Source organism: Ceratotherium simum, chromosome 26 (genome assembly GCF_057802395.1).
Source record: "Ceratotherium simum simum isolate JZ-2026a chromosome 26, ASM5780239v1, whole genome shotgun sequence".
NCBI classification, from domain to species: domain Eukaryota; kingdom Metazoa; phylum Chordata; class Mammalia; order Perissodactyla; family Rhinocerotidae; genus Ceratotherium; species Ceratotherium simum.
This window is the reverse complement of record NC_141925.1, coordinates 25,264,719-25,287,520: the sequence shown is the minus strand read 5'-3', so window position 1 is coordinate 25,287,520 and position 22,802 is coordinate 25,264,719. Positions and strand designations below refer to the sequence as shown.

The 22,802-nt window shown below is 54.3% G+C and overlaps 1 protein-coding gene and 1 pseudogene across 3 annotated transcripts; both read right to left on the bottom strand.

Annotated features, from left to right (window-relative positions):
• Window positions 1-470: 470 nt before the first annotated feature.
• On the bottom strand, window positions 471-19,572 carry FBXL19 (F-box and leucine rich repeat protein 19). 3 transcript variants are annotated; one of them, XM_087417336.1, is made up of 11 exons: window positions 19,244-19,381; window positions 17,734-17,934; window positions 16,171-16,314; window positions 15,973-16,059; window positions 15,661-15,879; window positions 15,004-15,165; window positions 13,365-13,876; window positions 6,461-6,624; window positions 6,210-6,371; window positions 1,080-1,289; window positions 471-973 (listed from the first exon to the last, which is right to left on the bottom strand). In XM_087417336.1, exons 2-11 carry the CDS (start codon window positions 17,908-17,910, stop codon window positions 795-797), a joined length of 2,016 nt encoding a protein of 671 aa, XP_087273462.1. In that variant the 5' UTR covers window positions 17,911-17,934; window positions 19,244-19,381; the 3' UTR covers window positions 471-794. The 3 variants fall into 3 exon arrangements, with proteins under 3 accessions (XP_087273462.1, XP_014650093.1, XP_087273463.1); XM_014794607.2 differs by having other exon boundaries at window positions 482-973; window positions 1,080-1,298; window positions 19,244-19,572; XM_087417337.1 differs by having other exon boundaries at window positions 482-973; window positions 1,080-1,298; window positions 15,133-15,165; window positions 19,244-19,572.
• Window positions 19,573-20,840: 1,268 nt separating this feature from the next.
• On the bottom strand, window positions 20,841-21,943 carry LOC147913627 (uncharacterized; annotated as a pseudogene).
• Window positions 21,944-22,802: the final 859 nt, after the last annotated feature.

The window sequence follows — 22,802 nt, the reverse complement described above, 5'->3', positions numbered from 1 at the left end:
TCAAGTATTGTGTGGGGAGGCAGGTAGGGGGCTGGGGTACCCCTCACCACTCCCCTGGGCCCAGCGGGCAGGCCCACAGCCCCCACTCCTCACAATAGCTGCCATTGTCAATGACGTTCAAGGAGTCAAGGTTGGGGGGAAGGAACTGACATCTGGGGAGGAAGTAAGGAGAGGGGTGACCCCCTGAGGGGTACTACTGCCCCCCCACCTGCTCTTGCCCCCCACCCCTTGCTCAGTCCTGGTTTTCCCCTGGTCCCCCGCGTCCCCCCGCCTCTGATACTTGGATCCCCAATTGCTCCTCTGGTTTCCCTTTTTGGACCCCCCTCCCCACCCCCCAACTCCAAGTATCTGGTCTTTGTTCCCTGAACCCTTGATGGTCTGCTTTCTGCCCCCCTCCCCAGCCCATCCTCCACCTCCCCCACTCCCCTGGCTCCCAGTATCCTCTGTGCAGATACCCTTTCCCCATTCTCCCTCCCTCAAACTTGCACCTTAACCCCCCTCCCACCATCCCTTTGGCTCAGCACCCCCCAGTACCTCTGACCCACTCCCCCCAGGGGATGGACAATGAAGCAGGTGGAAGGGGGAGGGGATGGGAAGGAGAGACCCCCAGAGATATCAGTGCAGGGGGTAGAGATGGGGGGAGGCTGGCTCGAGTCCCTGGGCAGGAATCCCAAGTCAGAAAACTCAGGAATCCCAAGTCATGAGGTGGGTAACCTGGCCTCCCAGCAGGGGTGAAATGAAGGCCCGAGGTCCAGGCTCCTGAAGAGTCCTGGGGGAAGGTGGGGGGCGCCCAACTAGCTGTCCTTGAGAAGCAGCTTCTCTTCTGGGCAGCGGAAGGGGCCAGGAGGCCCGGCAGCTGCCAGCCGGGCACAAGCTTCAGGTGAGAGCTGGCGACAGGAGCGCAGGTCTAGGCGGCGTAGGCGCGGGCAGCGGCGGAACAACGGGAGGCAGTGGTCCGTGAGGCGGTGGCAACCTGGGGATGGGGCAGTGGTAGCTGAGACCAGGAAGGTGAGTACAGGGTAGCCACTAGCCATGGGGACAACAGCTAGCAGGATGGACAGAGAGGGGACCATGCTTACCAGCAAGATTAAGGTGTACCAGAGTCTCACGGAGTGGGGACGTGGGGGCCGTGAGGAGGTGGACGCTGGGATCCCCGACGTGGGCGCAGTGGCTCAGGTCCAGGGCACTCAGCTGGGGTGCGTGGCGCAGCAGGAGCCGCAGGGAGGCATCTGTCAGCTCCAGGCCCGCCAGGCGCAGCTCTGCTACCCCCTGCAGCCGCCCACGGCTCTCTGTTTGCCCTGGGCAGGCAGGTAAGAGGTCAGTCCTCCTGGCTGCTCCCATCCCTGCACCTAGGCATCCAAACCAGCTGTGTGCCCACTCTCATATTCCTCCCCACCCACTAAACCTGCTCCGACTATAACAGAGCCTCGACTTGCTGTCCCCTCTCCCGAACACGCACAGAACCTGACCACATCTCTCTGTCCGTTGCTCACATCACCTCCATAGTGAGGCCTACCATGATTACTCCATTTGAAACTATAACATTCCATGTACTCTGACCCCTTCCCTGCATTTTCTTTTTTTGCCCTTTTCTCACCATTTGGCATATATATGTTTTTTCTTCTCCCACTAGAATGTCAGTTCCATGAAGGCAACAAGTTTTGTCTGTCTTGTTCCTGCTCTATCCCCAGCAACGGGGACATAGGTGCTCAATATATATATACATATTCACTCATCCAACAAATGACATCCCTAATGGGACGGCCATCCCAGGCTCTTCCACTTCCCTCTCCTTCCATGATTAGTAAAGTCACCATCTGGATCCTTTCTCTCCATTTCCCCATCACCACTGTGCGTCGACACCACTCCTGCCCCAGCCTCCTCACTCACTCCCGTCTCTCCTCTTGACCTGGTGTCCAAAGAACCATTCTCGAACACAACTGGGACAACATCCCTCTTCTCTCAAAAACTCTCTGAGGGCACCTCAGAGAAGGCCGATCTTCTTGGTAAAACATTCCAGTTCCTATAAGGTCTTGTCCCTGTCTCAGCTCCTAACTCCTCTCCGTCACCCCCAAACACTGGGGCCAAACTCCACAGGTAACCCTGCCCTGCGAGACTCTGCCTCTGGCCACCTATGCTCAATCCTCTGCCTGGCCAGGGTCCCTGGCTTTCAGGTCTGAGCTCGGAGGCTTCCTCTTCCTCCATCTCCAGGGTAGAAGAGCTCCTTCCCCTCATCTGTGCACCCAAAGCACGTGGTCTGCTTTTCTTCTATCTAGCTACCACATTCCTGCATTGCGGTTTTTGTTTTTTAACTAAGCACCTATGGTGCACCGGCCGCCATTAACTGAGCACTGACTGTGGGCCAGGCACCAGCTAAGTGGCTGCTGGACCCTATGCCAGTCGCCACAGTAGACAGGCTTCTGTGTCCCCTGGAGGGCTGGTTAAAATGGATTGCTGGCCCCACCCCCAGAGTTTCCGTAGTCTAAGGTGGGGCCTCAGAGTTGACTTTCCTAACAAATCCTTCAATGATGTTGATGCTGCTGGTCTGGAGACCACACTTAAGAACCACAGCCTTGGGAGATGAGTTCTCTAACCATCATCCCTGTTTACAGATGAGAAAATTGAGGCTCAAATCATTAAGCAATCTGTCCAAGATCACATGACTGAAGTAACAGAGCCAGGACACCAGGCCTGTTGACTCCAAGTCCAAACTCTTACCAAAATGCTATCTGCCTCCCAGGCACCAGCCTAGCCCTGAGATAAACTAGATCAGACGGTACAAAGTCAGGAAACTAGCCTACACAAGTGTTTTATGGAGTGTTCATGATGCTAAACATTTTTTTAACGACTAATGCTACAAAAAGGACTTTTTTTTTTTTTTTTTGGTGAGGAAGAGTGGCCCTAAGCTAACACCTGTTACCAATCTTCCTCTTTTTAGCTTGAGGAAGAGTAGCCCTCAGCTAACATCTGTGCCCATCTTCCTCTATTTTGTATGTGGGACACTGCCATAGCATGGCTTGATGAGTGGTGTAGGTCCATACCCGGGATCCAAACCCACAAACGTAGGCTGCTGAAGTTGAGCGTGCTGAACTTAGCCACTATGCCACCAGGCCGGCCCCCCAAAAGATATTTGTATAAAGAAATTTAGATATTGAGCTTTTCCTTGAAAAATCGTAAGATCTGGCATCACTGGGCTACCCCTTTCACCTGACAATGATTATCTGGAGCTGGGTTGCTAGGTGCTACAACCTGATGTCCTGTGCCAAGCCCATCACTTCTGTTACCTACCAGGCCTCCTCTGTGGGCACCTGATTTGGCAAGCCCTGAATTCCACCCCCTTTTGTTCCTGTGCGGAGCTGTGAGAGCCTGAGAGGGGATATAGCTACAGATGCCCTCCATCTTGGGCCACAGCTAAAAGCCATTAGAGGGAAGCAGAGGAAAGAGAGGTCACTTCTGGCTTGGGAGGGGGCAGGGACTAGGCACAAGTGAGGATTTCACTGAGGTGGCAGCATTTAAGCTGGGCCTTCAAGGATCTGAATGTGCAGAGAGGTGGGAGAAGGGTCCACCAGGCAGAGAACAGGAGGGGCAAAAGCAAAGAAGTGGAAGAACTTGAAGTTTTGCTCTAGGAATGCTGTGTGAAGCCAGGGAGCCCAGATAAGAAAAGCAGGTGTAGGCCGGCCCTGTGGCTTGGTGGTTAAGTGCACGCGCTGCGATGCTGGCGGCCCGGGTTCGGATCCCGGGTGCGCATCGAGGCACCACTTCTCTGTCCAGCCTGAGGCCGAGTCCCACATACAGCAACTAGAAGGATGTGCAGCTGTGACATACAACTATCTACTGGGGCTTTGGGGGCAAAAAATAAATAAAATCTTTAAAAAAAAAAAAAAAAAAAGAAAAGCAGGTGTAGAGTCCCAACATGCAAAGTAGGCCTCGAGGGCTCATCTTTGCAAGCTCCTGATGAAGAGGCTTAGACTAAAGTGAGTTCAGACAGGAGGAACGGGGTCAGTCTGCTAGCCAACCAGCACTTTCTCCCCTCATGGAACGCAGTTTCCAATGCCCACTCTCAGCCTGCCTAAATCTTTCTGGCTCAGTCCAGTTCCAGTAAGAGTGGACAATGGGTGGGTGCTCTGGTCTGGCTCTGCCTGTGTGACTTGCAGTCACTCAACCCCTCTGGGCCTCTGGTGCCTTGTCCAGAAAATGGCAAGAATCCTAGTTGCTTAGCTACTCTTCTCCTAAGGCTGTGTGAAGTGGGGTAGGCAGAAGGGAGTCATAAAAGAGAGCTGTGAAAGCAAGGTGCGGGAGCGAGCAGTCATTGCCCTCACGGAGCTTATGAACCTAGTGGGAGGAAACAGATTTTAATCAAATCACTTCACGACTGTACAGTGATATGCTGGGAGGGGACCACTCTCAAAGCTGAAGACGGACTCTGATCTCAATGGGGGAGAGGATCATGGAGAGCTTCTAGGAGGAATTGGCATTTACACTGAGGCCTGAAGGATGATTAGGTGTTAGACAAATGCAAAGAGGAGTGGACAAAGGTCCTGGGGCTGGAGGGAGCTTGGCAAGGAGGCTGAGGTGGCTGAAATGCAGGAATGGCAGAGGTCAGTGGGAGCCAGAACATGCCAAGCCTCAGGGACAAAATATTGGTCTTTATCCTAAGAGCACTGGGGAGCCACGAGAAAGAGTTTAGAGTACAGAGGTGACATGAACAGATTTGCCCTTCTGGATGGTTCCCCTGGCTTCAGTGTGGGGAACAGACTAATAGGGACCAGAGAAGATGCTGTGAGCACCCCAACTCCTGGCTAGATGAGGAGCCCCCATGCCTCCTGGGGCTCCCCCACACCTCCGTGTGACCAGGCCTCTGCTCACCTGACCAGCCTCAGCTCCCAGCATTCCCCTCTGCCAATATGGGCCTCATGCCCCACAACACTGCTTATTCCTGCCTCACACTCTCTGAGAAAACCCTGTCCCTCTCAGGACTCAGTTCGAAAAGCCCTCAAGGAGGGCTTCTCTCACCCCCTCACCCTCTGACCACAGCCCTTACCACACCATGCCATAACCTTCCACATCTGAGTCTCTGTCTTCAGTATGACTGGCGTTCCACCAGGGTGGGGAATGGGCCTGATTCAGTTTGAGGTCTCCAGGGCCCTAACCACGGCCAGACCCAGAGTATGTGTTCAACAATAAAAGCTGAGTTTACCTGGCAGGGGACCTGGGCCTGACCCAGGCAGAAGGGGTAGCTGGTCTGACTTGGGAGATGATACCACCACCCCCATGCAACCTTCCAAGTCAACTGGCTCCCTCTTTCTGCTCTATTCCCTCAGGAAAATCCTTGTCCTTTTACTGTAGGGCAAGGAGTCTAGGGATCAAATCTGTTGCTCAGTCACATCTTTACTGGGTCCACACATGAATTTTAAAAGAATCTGAATTAATTGCCATCATTTAAAAAAATGATGGCTATTTTTGGATAAATATCCAAAAACCAGGATATTTCACAGACAAATCTCTATTCCTGGGTCCTCTTAGCAAATGGGACTGACTGGCCAGTTTCAGCAAATGGGACTGACTGGCCTGGACCTGCATTCTTCCACAGCAGTCACCACAGCTCCCTCTGGAGGAGGCCCTCCAGTACTGCCCATGGCACTCAGCAGCTTCACTAGTATCTATTGGCCACGCCCTGGCTTCCCCCAGAATTCTTGTCATCCTCCTGTCCTATATTGTGTTTCATTACTCCCCCCTGGAGGGCAGGGGCTAAATCTTCTTCATTCCTGTTCTCTTGGCTCCTAGCACAGGGCCCAGCATGTAGCAGGTAACTGAACGAATGAACACAGCCAAGCAGCGCCTTCTCTTTAAACTCATGTTTTGTCCTTTTTTCAAATCCTTTAACACCAAGCATGAGTCAGAAGAGACCCTGGAGGGCCGGCTCCGTGGCTTAGCGGTTAAGTGTGCGCGCTCTGATGCTGGCGGCCCGGGTTCGGATCCCGGGAGCGCCCCGAGGCACCGCTTCTCCATCCAACGTGAGGCCGAGTCCCACGTACAGCAACTAGAGGGATGTGAACCTATGACATACAACTATCTACTGGGGCTTTGGGGGGAAAAAACTGAATAAATAAAATCTAAAAAAAAAAAAAAAAAAAAAGAAGAGACCCTGGAGGCCTCATACCCCCAATCTTGCCCAACCCATTCTACAAATGAGCCAACAGAGGCTGCACCTGGTTTGGTGTCTGGCGGAGGCAGCAGCAGCTCGCGGAGCTGGGAGTCTTTAACATCCTCGATCCAGCGGAGGTCCAGGAGCCGCAGGGCCGGCAGTGGCGCTGAGCCCAGGGCAGAGACGGAAAGCCAGGAGCAGCCGGAGAGCACCAGCTCCTGCAGGCCTGGGGGGTTCAGGAAGCTGGTGCTAGGAGGACTCTGTCCCAGGTCTGTCCCCCTCCTCACCCTGTCCTGCCTCACCACCCCAGACTACCTTGCAGTCGGTTCAGAAGCCACATGAGCTGCTTCTTGGAGACACCTGTCCAGCTGAGGTCCAGGGCTCGAGGCTGGCGACGAACCACACCACTAAGCATGGGCGGGGTCAGTGACTTCCGCCGGCTCAGGTCCATTCGAGGCCACAGACGCTTGTCATAGCACCTGCCAGCCACAAGGGGGAGACAGAGACCTTAGTCCTCAGCTCTCAGGGTGCCCAAAATCCTCTCCATCCTCCACGTTCCCCATAGTTCTCTCCTGGTCCACACAGACAGCTGGGAAGGCAGGAAGCTCCTGGCCCTAGGCCAAAAGCACTGAGTTTGGGGCTCAACTCCATCATTAACTGGACGCGAGACCCTAGGCAAGTCAATTCCTCTCCCTGAGCCTCAGAGGCCTCGTTTATAAGATAAAGATCATCCAGACTTGGCCTGCCCCACAGGGCTGCTGTAAGATCAAATGATTGGTTATTAGTTTGTGGGCCTTACAGCTTATAAAGCATTTTGCCAAAGACACAAACATCCTACACACTGTATTTGATGTAACACCAAAGGTATCTGTCAGCAGCCTCCACCCGCCTTCTCAGGCTTCTCGCTAAGTGGTGGTTCCTGGGCACCTCTCATCTCCTCACTAATCTTTGCTCTTGATCCACATCTGCCCCATCCTGATAGCCAGCTGCCCAAGGCTTGACTTACAGCCTGATTTTCTCTCTTTATTTGATTACTGTGTCCCTCCAACTAAAACGTAGGCTCCACAAGGGCGGTTCTGGCTTTCTTCCTTCAATACGCCCAGCACTATGCCAGGTGCATGGTAGGTTATCTGCTGCACATTTGTTGAATGAATGGTATGAGCCAATGTGAATTACTTGAAGCTTCCACAGAGCACCTCCACAACACACCTCATTTATAGCTTTTCATTTCACGCACTTAATCAATGTTTATAGAAGGCTGGCAGGTCCCAGGACTTGAAGCTACAAAGACAAATGAGGCCTGAACAAAGTTCAACACGTTTCCCGATCCCAGCATTTCCTAGAGCTTTGACTAGTCTAACATGCAGTGAACTGGAGAAGGGCTTCCCAAACTTATTTTACCAGGGAACCCTTCTCCACCTCTCCCAAGGTCATCTATTAACACTTTGTGGGCCACTACAGTTCCTCGAGACTCAGTTTGAAAACTCCGCTCTAGTGCAGTTCTCAAAGGCAAGTCAGGAAATTCCCACTGGACAGTGCGAAGCACCAGGGGTGGGGAGGGGCCCAGGAAGCTGTATCCTCCCTCCCTTGCACCCCCCATTGGAAAGGGCTTTCCCTTTAAGAAGCCCTGATCCCCAAACTCCACTCATTTGCTCTCCACTTATCTGCAGAATGTGAATTTATCTTTAAATTGATCCCCTCTTTGCACTTAAAACCAATACTGTTTCACATAAATATGTTAGCCTTAGAAATAAACACAATAAAAGCAAACCAGGGTTACTAAATTCTAGCCAGGTGTTGCTGTGGCTTTCAAGTACCACCTGAAGACTATTTTCCTTAAACAGGGAGCTAAGTATTAGAGAGGTGTTAAAGACACAATAGCATCCAATGGTGAGACTTCCTTTTCAAAACTAACAGAAGGATTAAGCCATGTTTTTGTGCCACGTAAAAGTGCCAGGCCTACTCCAGAGCCCCACGGACATTTAGGAAATGCTGGAGGCACAGACACTACGGCTTCAATCCAAACAACTCCACTCTGCTGCCCCACCTGCCACCTCCTGCCCCTGCCATCCTCTTCTAGAGTTAGCCTCTCCCTCTCCTGGTCTCTTCCACTCAACCAATAAACATCTGCAAATCTCTCCAATTCTAAAAACGAAAACAACACAACCTACCCTCAACCCAGCTTCTCCTCTTAGGTCCTGCTCCTTTTCTCTTTCCACTCAGTGAAATCCTGCTCCATCCAAAATCTCTCCCTGCCCACTCTGGCCCAGTCTGGAGACCCAGCTCAACTGCCACCACCAGCTGGAAGCCCTTCTGGATCTTCCATGGTTATGTGGAACCCTTCCCCCAGGGCGCACACAGGCTCCCAGCTGTTTCTGTATCATACTCCACAAGAGCCAGGCCAAACAACCTGCCAGCCTAGAGACATGCAATGCTGTCTGGTGCCAACACATTTTGGCACATGTTGTGCCTCTGCCAGAAATGCCAACCAACCCAGATCCTTCAAGGCTCAGCTCCAGTGCCTCCTCTTCCAGGAAGTCTTCCCTGACTTTTCTTGGCTGAAGCTAATTGGTCCCTTTGCCCTTATATGACCAGGACACTGAGTTTAAACCTCAGCGTGGCAGCCAAAGTCACTGGGGCCCCTACTGATACTAAGTGTCCAGCCTCCACTGGGGGAGACACAGCCTGTCCACAGAAACTGAAGTGACAAAGGACATGATAAGAGTCAATGAGAGGACGGGGACAGGTGAGCCTCTCAGGGCGACAATGCCCAATCTGAGACTTGAAGGAAGGCAGTAGTTGCTCTGGCACGGGGACAGGAGGAAGAGAGCGTGCACTCCAGATGGGGGAGAACCAGTGTCCAAGCCCAGGACACACAGAGAAAATGGAGCTCTGAGAGCCTCAGGGAGCAGGAACAAGGGGCAATTCATCACCTCATCATAATAACGAGAAGGATGATGATGATGACGACGACCACAGCACCAATAAGCAGTGTTTACTGAGGGCTTACTATGTGTCAGAAACTGACTGTTCTGTGCATTAAGCATTTTACCTCACAACAGCCATAGGAGGTAAATACTGTTATTATCATCTCCTTTGTAGCGTTAAGGAAAATGAGGCCCAGAGAGATCAGGAAAGTTGTTCAAGGTCCCACAGCTACTAAGTTGTAGCAGAGCCAGGGCTTAAACCAAGCTGGTCAGAATTGAGAGCCTGAACTCTGAGTGGGGAAAAGGCAAGGGTGACGCTGCAGAGGAGGCCCAGACTAGGGGTGCCATGTCACGGAGGGCTGGAATCCCAGGCTGGACTGTCGTGGCCACAGAGCCCAGAGGTGAAGAGTGTGAGTGAGCACCATGGGGATCTAAACCCCAGCCCTGCTACCTCTATGCTTTGAGTGACCTTAGGAAAGTCACTTGCCCTCTCTGGGCCTCCATTTTCCAAACCATAAAATGGGGTAGAGGCAGCACTTGCTTCAAAGGTCTGCTGCAAAAATGAAGGGAGACAGTGCAGGGGAAGCGTTTCGTGCAGTCACTGGAGGACTGTTCACGTCCAGACATCCAAGAGGACCATGGAAGTTTGTTGTGAGGGCGACAGGGAGTCATGGACGGGTTCTTTCTAAGCGGGGGAATGACACTAAGGCAAGAGGCAGGAAGAATGCTCAAGAGGCAAAGGCATGCCATTATCTGAGGGCTGGGGCTGCATGTGCAAGTTCCCTCACCTGCTCACCTTCTCCTTGACTCCAGCCACCCCCTGACTAAGTCATCGCCTCACTAAGCCCACCTCCAAAATTCTCAATTCCAGTAATGAACCTCCCTCTTGCAGAGGCCCTCCGGGGATGCAGAGATGGATCAGACCAGACCGCCGCTAGTAAGCAGCTCATAGCCTCCTGGGCTCCCACCAAAGCTAGCTCTTCCTTCTCAGCTTTCGCGGCTCCTCGATGCCACCGTCTTCTGATCTGTCCTTCTCCAAGCCTTTACTCCCAACCCCAAATGGCCCTGACCCTGTGTTCCAGTCCCTTCCTTGCCACCCTCTGCCCATGTCCTCCAGAGCCCCAACCCTCTCCCCTGCAACTCAACACCTCCTCCACGCTTCCTCCGCCCAGCCTCTCTTCTCTCATTCTTGGTAGATCACCTCACGTCCCAGGTCCGAGAGAAGACAGAAGCCACCAGACAGGAAAGCTGCAACTTCCTGTTCTCCCTCCAACAAATTCCTCTCTAGCTCCACCCCACTCCCTCTTTCCACACTCCATGCTGATCTCCTCACTTTCATTCATGCATTCAACAAGTATTTTTTTAGTACCTACTGTTTGCCAGGCACCATCTTAGAAACTAGAGACAGACCAGCAAACAAACAGATCAAGTTCCTGCCTTGGAGCTGACATTCTCAACCCCAGTCAACTTGGCTTTGGTCCCCCCACCATCATGGTCCCCCCCAACACAGCCAAGGATACCAAGGCCTCCTTGTAGCAAAATCCACCTGCCACTTCTGGTCCTTCATCTCCTATGACCTCTCGCCAACATCCAACACTGTTCATCATTTACTCCTTCCTCACTCTCTCTCCTTGAGGACACACCTCCACCCTCGATCTCCTCCAAGTCTCTGGCTGTTCTCTCTGTAACTCACAAATCCTGACATTCTGCCTCTGCCCTCTTCTTTGAAGCTGCTACCTATAGGTTAAAAACTCCTCGACTTAGGCCGGCCCCATGGCTTGGCAGTTAGGTGCGCGCGCTCCGCTGCTGGTGGCCCGGGTTCGGATCCTGGGCGCGCACGGACGCACCGCTTCTCTAGCCATGCTGACGCCGCGTCCCACATACAGCAGCTAGAAGGATGTGCAACTACGACATACAACTATCTACTGGGGCTTTGGGGGGAAAATAATAAATAAATAAAATCTTTAAAAAACAAAAAAAACTCCTCGACTTGGATCTTGTTCTTGAGCATCAGACCTGTACCTCCAGCTGCTCTCCTGCTAGCTCCTGACTGGCCCACAGGCCTTTCAGACCAAATGTCAAATCTGAGCACTTCACTTTCCCCTGGAACCTGCTCCTCTTCAGGTATTCCAGGGCTTGGGGAATGGCACCGTTGCCCACCGAGGCCTGTGGGCCAGAAACTCATGTGTCACCCTGCTGTCCCCCTAGCCGTTTAGTCACCAAATCCAAGCCATTCTGTTTCTTAAAAAGTTCTCAACCTGAATCCCTCCTCTCCATCCCGACTTCTGTGCCCAGGCCTGACAGAGCCTCCTGCCTGGCCCACTGTGCCCCCCAGACCCCTGCTCTGCCCTACCCTGGTCCTTCTCACTGAAAGCCACCATCTTATTGAGTGTTTAGTATGCTTCAGGTACTGTGCTAAGTGCTTTGCAAGAACCACCTCGTTTAATCCCCACAAGATGAGTATTAATATGAACCCTAGACTACATACGAGAAAACTGAGGCCTTGGGAGGTACAGCTATCCACCCATGGCCATACATCCAGGAAGTGCAGGAGTGACAGCTGACGAAACCCATGAGTGCCAGACTCCAGGGCCCAAGCTGGAAACCACTATGCAGTCCAGTCTGTCTGTTTTGTCCACTTCCAGTCACAAGTCTCTCCTTGAGGCAGAAACCAAGTCCTCTTCAGTTCTGGATCCCACACGCCAAGCACGGGGGTGGCCTTGATGAAGAGGCCTCAGCAAACATTTCCTCAATTAATACATGAGGCAGGGGCGGGGGGAAGGGGGAATGATCCCCAGCAACTGTTGTAACTATTTGCTTCTATGTTGCAGGTTAACTGGGAGCTCTTCAAGGGCACAGATCTATGTTCTGAGGATGTAAAAGTCTGTGCTTTCACTAAATATTTCTAACTGAGTGAATACCAACGATTATTATTAAGGCACTGAGTAATTTCTATTTCCCAAGTACCATCTTCACTTCTTTACGTTATGTTAGCTCACAAAAACACTATGAAGTAAACGCTTTGGTTATCCTGTTTTAACAGATGAAAACACTGAGGCATGGAGAAGTTAAGAGAGTAGACCAATGACGTACAGCTCAGAGGAAGAATAAGATTCAACCACAGGCAATTTACCTCAAGCCTGCACTCCTATCCTCTTAGCTCTATAGCTTCCACAGAGACCAGAAGGCATGAACCAGCACCCCAGAATCCAAAGGAAAAGGATTCAAGTTTGAGTTCAGCCATTAACTTGCACTGTGACTTCAGGTGTCTCTCATTCCCTCAGGTGTCTCTCATTCCCTCAGAGGGCTGTTACTATGAGGAACAAATCAGCTCACATTTGCAAAGTGCCCAACAGGACACCCGGGCCACAGTAAGAGCCTGGGAAAGAGCCTGGATGTACTCATTTAATACAATATTTCTTGAGCACCTACACTGCCCCTTGTCCTGTGCTGGGAACATGAAGATAAAACAGACACAGTATCTCCCCCACCCCAGCAACTGATGGGAACATGAAAATGAATAAATGAATGATGGCTTGTCTACATGCAGAAGGCCTCGATGTGCTCTGTGAGGGGAACAGAGTGTCATAGGAGTTTCATGGTGGGGGCCGAGGGGGAATCTGTAGGGGGCAGGATCAAAGAGGAAGACCAGGGGCTTCAGAGGACGCTTGACATTTCTGAACAAGCAAGGTTCAGGAAGCAGTGGGGAGATGGGGGGAGGACAGGCAGAGGGTGTTGGTGGTGGCTCCAGAACATGAAGAAGTTACAAGTGGAGTCAGGAGGCCCAAATATGGCCATCTCTGAGAGGACAGGGGCCAGTTCAGCAAAGGGCTATCTTATGTGCCAGTGGGACCAATAATAAGACTGTCCCCAAGAGAGGGAGTGTGAAAAGCAAATGAGATGATGCATGCACAGGAGTTAGCACTATGCTTGGCACATACTGAACATTCATAAATGATAGTTATTAAGAAGAAAGATTCTGGAGCCAGGGGGCCTGGGTTCAAATTCCTGGTTCTACTGCTTCCTCTCCATATGACCTTAACCTCAGCTTCATGTGAAAAAGGGAATAACAGTACCTACCTCACAAAGTTGTTGTGAGGGTTAAATGAGCTCATAAATGGAAAGCAGCCTGTGCAGAGTAAACATGGAAGTTTTTACACTCATACGTACATCCTACGGAAATATTATCAATACAAGAATAAGGCCTTGAGAGGACCAGGGAACTGTGGCTGGTCTCACAGCAAGGGAGGAGAGTGTTGGCAGCGGAACTCAGGCCTGTCTAGGCCACTCACCAGCGGCTCCAAGTCCGGCAGACTCGCATGCAAATGCACAGCTCTCGGGGCCCGAGGTGCTGGAAGACACGAAGCCAGGCGGCGCGGGGCAGGGGGTGGTCGGATCCAGCAGCCAAAGGCAGCGTGTCAGGCTCAGGGCTTCGAGGTGGGGGCCGTACCACATGCCGCTCCAGCTGTGGGGGCCGGGGTGGTGGGGCGGGGCCCAGGGGCCAGCTGAGGAGGGGCCCCCCACTTCCAGGGCGCACAGCCCGCCGCCCCCCGCGGTTCTCCTTCTCGCCCGAGCTGCCCCGGGCTGGCCGTCGCCCATTCCGGGCCTCGCCAGGGGCCTCATCCTCACTCAGCGATGTGCCTGACGAGTCGGAGTCCGAGTCTGAATCCGAGGAGGACGAGGAGGTGTCAGGCACCCGCTCCAGCAGCTGGCACATCCGCTTGAAACGCTCCAGCTTCTCCCTCTGTGGTGATGGAGACGGCACCGCCGGGCCCTCAGCAGAAGCCAAAGGCGGCTTTGGTTTCTACAGGGAGACAGGGTGAGGCTGTTCTAGGGCCTGACACACGCTTTCCCAACCCCCTGCCCCTGAGGGGTCACCAGGGGATGAACAGCCCAAGGGACAGTCCTGAGTTCCAGTCCTGGCTCTGCACCCAAGTGATGTGGGCCCTCAGCCAAGTCATGTCCCTCTGAACTTTAGTTTCCTTATCTGTAACACGAAGGCGCTGACTCAAAGAATTAAAAGCCTTATGGGTTTCAATGGGTTATGAATTTCCAAAGGCAGTGAGGTATGGAGAAGTCAGAGACCTAGTTTTGAGTATTGGCCATCAAGTCTCTGTGTGACCTTGGCAAGCCCCTGCCTCATTACCTACAACATGGAACGCTGGACTAGACAATTCTAAGTGTCTTACTCAACGATGTGAGAGGAACAATGATCGTCTGGCCCCAGGTTGCTGACTCATTACATTCTCACAATGCTGAATCTAATGGCAACTTGGGCCACTCTTTTTTGACATGAGGAAACCGAGGCTCAGAGAGATTAAGGAGCTTGCCCAAGGTTTCAAACTGACAAATGACAGAGGTAGGATTTGATCAAAATCAGGCAGACCCTTGCATTTAGTGTGTCAGTGCGAAGCGGTTTCTGAATTCTAGCTTTGCTGTGTGACCTTGGACAAATCCTTTAACCTCTCTGAGCCTCATTTTCCTCAAATCTATAGTTTACAAAGCTTGCTGACTTTCATTAGATTTAAACAGTTCTGTGGGATAGGTGGGTAAAGTAGGTAGTATCATCTCTACTTCACAGATGAGGAAACTGAGGCTCAGAGCAGCCAACAAGCTGCCAAGATGACACTGGGAGTCAGTGGTTGGGCCAGGATTTAAACTCAGTTCTTTCCCCTTTAAGGTTTGGAAAGATGAGGCAAATGGGTCAGATGATACCCCAAGGGTTCTTGGGAAGTCAGGGGCTCCTATGGCCTGGCCCCAACCCACTCGCCTTCTCCACTCTTCCCAGGGGTCCACTCTTCCCACTTGCCCATCGTGGCCAAGTGGGGCTGGGGCAGAACAAGGTGAGCAGGAAGGGATAGATCTCTGTCTCTAGGGTGGAGGGTGGGGCAAGGAAAGGTGGGAGGGGGAAGGAGGAGGTCCCCGGCACACCTCCCAGTTCTCGGGAGGGAGCCCAGGGTGGCAGGACGAGAAAGCCTGGCTTGGATTCAGAACCCTGGGGGGCAGAAGGCCAGGGCCGCCTGGGTCCGATCCTCGCAGGAGGCAGGCGTCTCCACCCACCTTCTTCAGGTGCCTCTCTCGGCCTCCTTTCACCTACCGGGGAGGTAAGAAGGAAATATGGGGAAAGGGAGAGGCCCCATTAGCCCCTCATTATCCACAAAACTAAGATCCATGCCCTCCTCTTAGACTACAAATCCCAGAAGCCCCCATCTCAGGAAGAACTCTGAGCATGCTCACCTCGCAACCAGTCTTGGCTCACTGAGCATGCTCTCATCTCCTCTTTCTTCCCCATCAGGCCCTTTCCAGTCCCTCCTTCCTCCTCGGTAGCAGCTAATTTGAGCATGTTCTCTCCCTCCTTCCTAAAACACCCAGGGCTCCCAAAGCTTCCCCACCCAGTGCCAGTGGCCCCTTACCTGTACCTCTCCTCCACACTAAGCATGCTCCATCCTCCCTCCAACACCTCTTGAACTACATCTCCCAACAACCCACAGACGACTGACTTCCAGGCCCATCCTCCCCAAAAAGGAACAAAACTAGAGCTCCCAGAATCCCTTGGGCTGGACCTAGTGAGCATGCTCCCTGGCTCACCTTTTTCCTTGGGGTGGGGGGCTCATTCCCTGCCTCCCTCTCCTTTCTTTTGGGGGGCCCAGGCACGTCCTCTGGGGGGGGCCCAGCAGGTAGGGGCCCCTTGCGCCTGGGTGGGGGTGGTGGAAGCGGCGGCTCCTCCGTCAGCTTCCATCCACTCCCCAGGCTGGCGCCCTCCTCGCCGTTGTCAGCCCTGCGGCGGCCTGGTCCCTCACCTGAATCCTGAGGAAATGGAAGCTAGGGGTGAGATCCTGCACAGCTCTCTGAGCCACCACTTACCCAGAGTCCAGTGCCCTGCCCAGCCCCTGCCCGTACCTTGCTGGTCCGGCCTTCCTGGGTGCAGCGAGGGCACTCCCAGCAGTTGGGGATCTCCGCATTGATGACACCCTCAGCCTTCCCCATCTGTCAGCAGAGGGCAGGGAGTGGACGTAGCATGCCAGAGGCAGTGTTCCCACTTCCTTGCTCTCTGACCATCAGCCCCACCCCAGACTCCAGGGTCCCCAGGGCCATCACCTTCAGGCAGCCAGGGTGGACGATCTCGTTGCAGATTGTACACTCCATGAGGCTCAAACCAAATTTCTCTTCTTCTCCCTCCACTGTGTCCTCCTTCCCAGCCTCCCCACACAAGAGGCACACAGCTGTGTGTGGGAGCACGGGCTGTCGGTGGAGAGGGGGCATCAGGGACCCCGAAAGCAAGCAACAGGGGAAAGACCCTTTCTTCTGGCGACCCTGGCCAGCTGATGGATGAGGTTCAGAACCACGGGCCAAGCTTGGTCAAATCCTGATTTTGCTCCTTTTTGGCAGTATGACCTTGGGCAACTGATTTAATCTCCTTTAGTCTTTATTTCTCCATTTGTAAATTGGGGTGAGGACTTTTTCCCTTCGCAGGACTGTTGTAAGAATGGGATAACACATGAGAGGCGTTCGATACACAGTTGTCATCACTGTTGTGACTACTGCAGCTGATCACACGCCTGTGTGACCCTGACATTGTAGCTGGCTTTGAGGAGGGAAAAAGACCATAAGCAAATATGACAATAATACTCAAGGTTGGAGGGGACACAGCAGCAGCTTGGGGTGTCTCCAAGTTTGCTCAATGGGCAGCCAGGGTTGCTCTGGACCCTACAATGAACCTGATTTTGGCAAGACCCCTGGGAACACTAAAGGCAGCTGGCTGGTCCTGCATAAAACAGGAGCAGGCTCAGACAATGTGACTTTGGGGAGAACAATGGTAATAGTGAGTTGTATCAGGGATGCTGAAGGTTGTGAGACAGGCTCAAGGAAGAAGGTGGGGAAGAAGGAACAGGAAAGTGAGGCAAGGGTTGGGGAACAAAGGAAGAGAAGAGAGAGGCTGTTGGGTGAAGAGACCAACCAGGAAAGAGTGGCTGTAGGAAAAAAGGGAGGTGGTGGTGTGGGGAGGGGGACACAGGAGGCAACTGGCTCCTCATGGCTGCTGGGGAAGGGCTGCGCTCTGGGGCGCTGGGAAGCTCAAAGGATGAGGAAGGCTGGGAAAAAACCCATGCTTCTCAGATACCTACTGTGCGCTGGGCCTTATAGCAGATACATTTAAATCCATTCTACTGTTTAATCTTTACAACTCAGCAAAGGAAACATCTTAGAGAAGATACTTGAGGTTCAAAGTAATTTGCTCAAGGTCACACAAAGGGTAAACCTGGCCTCAAATCCAAGACCACTCTGATGGGTGAGGAAGAGGCCAAAGAAGGCTAAGAATTTGACAGGGGCCAGCTTGGGGGGGGGGGGCGTTAGTTCCTGTGCACAGATACCTCTGAGGAGGGGTATGACAGTGGCAGAACTTTCTATGGGTCTGTACCTGTGAAAGTTGGGAAAAGTATGAAGGTAGGCACTGGGCTAGATTCTTCTGTGCACCCTAACATTACCCCCAGCTTGGAGCTGAGAACAAAAACAGGCCTGGTGAACACCTGGGCAAACCAGTGAATGAATGAGTGAACACACAGCAACTCTACAGTCCACTCTAGGAAGCAGCCACCAGCCACCCCAGAAAGGCACTCGGGCCAGCTGGGGAAGGGAGCCCAATGCGGTGGGGGCAGAACTCACGGCAGTGCACTGCCGGAGCAGGCACGACTGCTTCATACGCCCGGGCCCCCCGAACTTCTTCATGTCTCGGCAGAAGTGGCAGTCCCCGCACTCAGTTCGCACACAGGCCCGGCAGCGACGGCAGCGGGTTCGGCGTCGGCGCGCTCCGGCCCCCGGCCCCCGGCTGCTCGACGACATTGGGGGCGTCAGCAACGCCGAGGGCTGTGGGTGAATGGTGGCAGGGTCAGGTGGGCCCACTGGGGCCCTGGCCTGGTAGGCTCCTGGATGCTGCCCCCACTCCTAGGCAGCCAGAGCTTGCCCTCCTACCCAGGGAGACAAGGAACAAGGAGGTCACCCGTCTGCAGGGGCTGCGGGGAGCCATTCTCTCTACTCAAGGTTTATCTCTCTCAAGCAGTGCACCTGGCTCCTCTGGGAGCCTGAGAACTGGCTTCATAACCTCACTCCTCCTCTACCTTTCCTCAGCACCCCCTCACCTAGCCCAGGGAGGATGAAGGGACACTTGGCCCTCTCGACTGACACTCTCACACCAAAGCTCCTTGGAAGGCTAGGGGCTCCTTGTCTGTGGAGTTACCTTAGAGAAGTCCCAACTCTTCTCCTGTTATGTACTACGCCCCATGCTCTTCCCAAACTAAAATTCCCCAGATTTACCTCCAAGGTACCCACAGATTCCTGGGTGGAAGCTCCAGACCTTTCTTTCTCCCTTCTTTATCTCTCTCACACACAACTACCACCCAATCTCTCTTCTCCCAAAACCTAGATATCCTCACCAGCTCCAATGGGATCCTTGCCCCCCCACAGCCCTAAAGATTCACTGCACTGCCCAATCTCCCAGGGCTCAAGGACGCCCCTGAGACGCTGCTTCAGGGTCCCTCCTCTGCCCAAGATCTCAACTCCTCTGCTCCCCACAGAGCTCCCTCTCCTCCAAGACACCCTCCTCTTGGGATCTCTCAGGTCAACCTGAGCAATCTCCCAGATTCCCTGTGATTCTAAAATCCAGGCTGACATCTCACAGAACTCAGAATGGGCTTAGTCCTACATGTGCCCCCCTGCCCCCCACCAGCTTCCCAGGCTGCTTTCCAACTCTAATTGTCCAGAATCCCTTGGGCTCCCCTTCCCATGGAAACCAGATCCTCCAAGCTCCCAGACAGACTCAGCAGGCCTGGAGGGTCTCTTCATGGCCAGAGTCTTACCCCAGCTTCCCCCTTTCCGGGGACTTCCAGACCCATCCAAGGGGGGAAGGGGCCCTCTAGCACTCCAGGAGAGGGGGCTGAAGGGCGGCGACTGCAGGAGGGGATGAGGGGATGGGGGTCTGCAAGGGGAAGCAGGGTCCAGGAAGGAAGGCCAGTTCCCCAGGGTTGAGAGGTAAAAGGAAAGAGGGCTGGAGATGAGGAGTTTGGAGCAAAGAGAGGGTAAGGCTGGGGGCGGGGAAGGTAGAGAGAGGCCAGGCTGAGGATGAATGGGAGTGGGAGCTGCCTAGGTCTGGGGGTGAGGAGGAGCCGCATGAACCCACCTCACACGTGTCCCGGGAGCCATCTCTCCCTTCTCGGCAGCTCCCGGCGGGTCGGCGGCCATCGGCGGCGGGGGGGCCGGGCGGCGCGGGGCGCGGAACGCTCAGAACGCCGGGGTCCACGGCCCCCCGAGGGCGCTCGGCCCCTCCCTCCGGCGGAGGCCGGGACGGCGGCGAGTGGAGATGGGGGGCGCCGGAGGCAAGGCCCTCCCACGGGCTGCGGCGCGGCCCTTCCAGGGGGAGGTCCTGCTCTGGGGGGCTCAGTCCCTCAGCCCCCCCAGACCAACGGGGGCTCCTCGGGCGCAGGGTGCTCAGCTTCTGCCCGGGCCCCACTCAGTCCGGGGTCCGAGTCCCAGCTCCCCTCCCCCCACCCCGCCCCGCCTCTCCCCAGCGCCCCCGGCCCTTTAACTGGCCCCTTCCCGGCCCCCACTGTCCAGGGGTCCAGGGCCAGGCCTGGGCCCCCCACCGTTTCCGGGGTTCAAGCCCCACCCACCGCCGGTTCCCGGGGAGGGGGGGGTCCCTGTAACCTGCCCCCCTCCCCTGGGCCCGCCCCTGGACTGCGGCCCCCTGCCCTACGGCTACCGGGCGAGCGGAGGGGGGTGAAGGAAGCTGCTCCGGCCCCGCCCCCCAGCCTGTGCGCGCCCCCGCCCTCTCCCCCTTCCCCCAGCGCGCACGACCCTCCGGAGATAGAGATTTAAATAAAATTTGAATAAAACCCCTTCCTCAAGCAGGAGGTTGGAAGGAAAGGATGGAAGGGGGCAGGGAAGAGGGGAGGGGGCAATTGGGGTGCCTCAGCCCCCCCGGTCCCCTGGCCCCGCGCTGCTTCGGCCCGGGGCCCTGGCTGCCTCTCTCATCCCTCCTTAGCTCCTTCCTCCTTCCTCCTCTCTTCCCCCTCCCCTCCCCTCCCTCCTCCTTCCCTCCTCCTCCTCTTTACTCCCTCCTTCTCCCAGAGGAACCCCGCCCCCTGCCCCCTCCTTCCCCCACCACCTCCACTTTCTAGGACGAGCACGCGCAGGGCACAACGGAAGTCGTAGTCCTGCGGACGCTGATGCTACGGAGGGAATAGGCGGCTGGGGCCAGCGGGAACTACAAACAAGATGGCGGAGAGCGTGCCAAGCCGGGAGTTGAGGATGCTGGGAGTTATAGTCCGCTTGCCCCAAGGCTTCCCGTTACAGAGCATAGATAAGGAGCGGGAACGATGACTACAAACAAGATGGCCTTCTCCCCTGACCCGACCTCCTTCCCAGACACTCGCACGCCCTCCTGTCCACAACCCTCCGCGTGTGTGGTACCTGACGGGAGTCGCAGTCCATCTGCTGCCTTCCCGCTGCCATTTCTATTCGTCAGGAACAATGGAAAGGTGAAAAGGAATGAGGACTACAAGCAAGATGGCGGAAGAGGGGCGTACACCTGACGAGTAGTCGATCTTGTGAGGTGCGATGGGAATAGTAGTTTTCTAGCCTTCTAGTGTTCCTTCAGAATGGCGGAACCAGGAGGATGAGGAGACTACCATAAAGATGGCAGGTTACCTAGCCTCTCCCCGTCCCCTCATTCTACCACCTTGGGCACCTCGCCCGCCTGTAATATCCAAATCCCCCCCCCCCCCGTAGCGCAGAGCCTGACGGGAGTTGCAGTCTTCTCGGCTCCCTTCTGTTATCTTCGGTCGAGACAATGGAAGGGGAAAGGGGCGGGGACTACCGGCAAAGATGGCGGCCGCAGGAGAGGGGAGACGGCGACCTGGGATTTGTAGTCCACTTGCTAAGGCTACTCCCTGCGGAAACGGGGGAAAGGACTACAGTGAAGATGGCGGCATATCACTGGCACAGAGTGCCAGTGCCTGTTGGGGGACGTAGTCCCTTCCTTAGCTCTACAGAGAAAGGACGTGGGCTGTTGAAATGTGCATCACGGCGGACACGCCAAATTGCGAGCCGACGGAAACGGAGAGTCTCTTTCCTCGTCTCCCGCCACCCCCTTCTGAACAACTGCCAGGAAATGTAGTCCCACACCTTCACTCGCTGGTGGAGGGGGAGAATTTATGTCACCCGTGGGGAGCAGTGCGGCTGAGGGAGAAAGACGTCCGGGTGATCCAGGAATATATAATGTCCGCCTCCCCATGTGGCGAGGACTTCATATTTCATGGTAAGCCTCTTAAAGGAAAGCAACAGTAATCAGTATTGTCGCGACAAGGGAGGTGTGGTTCTCGCCGAAAGTCCCGTCACACTGTTGTCCCTTGGAAAGCTTGGGCGCCACACACCCGATCCTTGTCCCCCCGCAAACCTCAGGGAATCGGTATCTTCCAAGTCGTGAGGGCTCCAGGGAGAAGGCTCCGGAGTCATACAAAATCCCCGCCCCTCTTGGGAAGTCACCAAACCTCGGTTTTCTCCTCTGAAAAATGGGGGTGATGATACCTACCTCGAAGCAGATTTTGGACTGTTAAGACTATGTTCACGAAAGTGCCCAGCTCAGGGCCTGACACGGGGCACGTGTTGGTAGTTCCTTTTTCGAGGTCCCTTCCAACCCAGCTGTTCTAGGATCCCAGGAATCCATCCTGCCGGAAGGAGTTAGCTCCTGTGAGAAGAAAACTGTGGCGGGCAGTCTAACCCCATCTTGAGCCGCACCCCCTCCGCACCCCCCGTCCCTCCTCATCTGGGTCCTCCAGCGTCCACTACCAAGCACTGCTCCCAGGGGGCGCCCATTCTCCATTTGGCCGAGATCCTACAAACTGGCCAGATTTCCTCAACCTGAAGTTGTAGGCGCTGCATATTGCCTAGCCTCATCTCCGCCCAGCCTCATCTCCACCCAGCCTTGGAAGCATCCCTCTAGACATCTCAGCCGCCAGAGCAAATGGGACTGCTTCCACCTTCTGTGCCTTCTTACCTGCCTTCTCAATCTTACTCCTCTGCCTGGAAAACTACTCTTGACCCCAGGGCAGCCCCCTGTGCTGCCCTCTCTTCTGTGTTTGAGAGGAGAGGGTTAAAGGGCCCAGCAGAAGACTTGGTGGGTGTGGTTTTTCTGTCAGGGAAGTTAACGCAGTGTGGTGTGAAGTCCTAAATTTGCAGGCACTGGCCTCGGGCTGAACTGAGGCTCTTTCTAGCTCACACTTTGTCAGTCAGCAAATCCTTGGCTCCCAGAGGATTTTCTCCTTTATGTCCTCACTGCTTTAGCTTTGGCTTGCAGGATTGGTTCAGGGCTTTCTTGAGAGCTGTTCCCTCTGCCTGTTATGCCCTTCCCCTCCTCTCCAGTCCGATTCTCCACCCAATTAACTATTCATCTTTCAGGTCTCTGTTTAAATGCCACTGTCCCAGTGAAGTCTTCCTGTAATTTCCAGATGAGATTCATTTGTTGACTCTTCCACTAGATTGTAAGTTTTTATGAGGAGTCCACCTCACATGTTATTAAGTGCTTTCAGCATCTCATTTGATCCTCATAAGAATCCTATGAGGTAGAATCCCATTTTATAGATGAGGAAACTGGGGCCCAGAACGGATGAGTGGTAGAGCCAGCATTCAAACCTAAGACTCCAGAGCCCATCCTCATAACTACTGCAACATCCACAAACTGA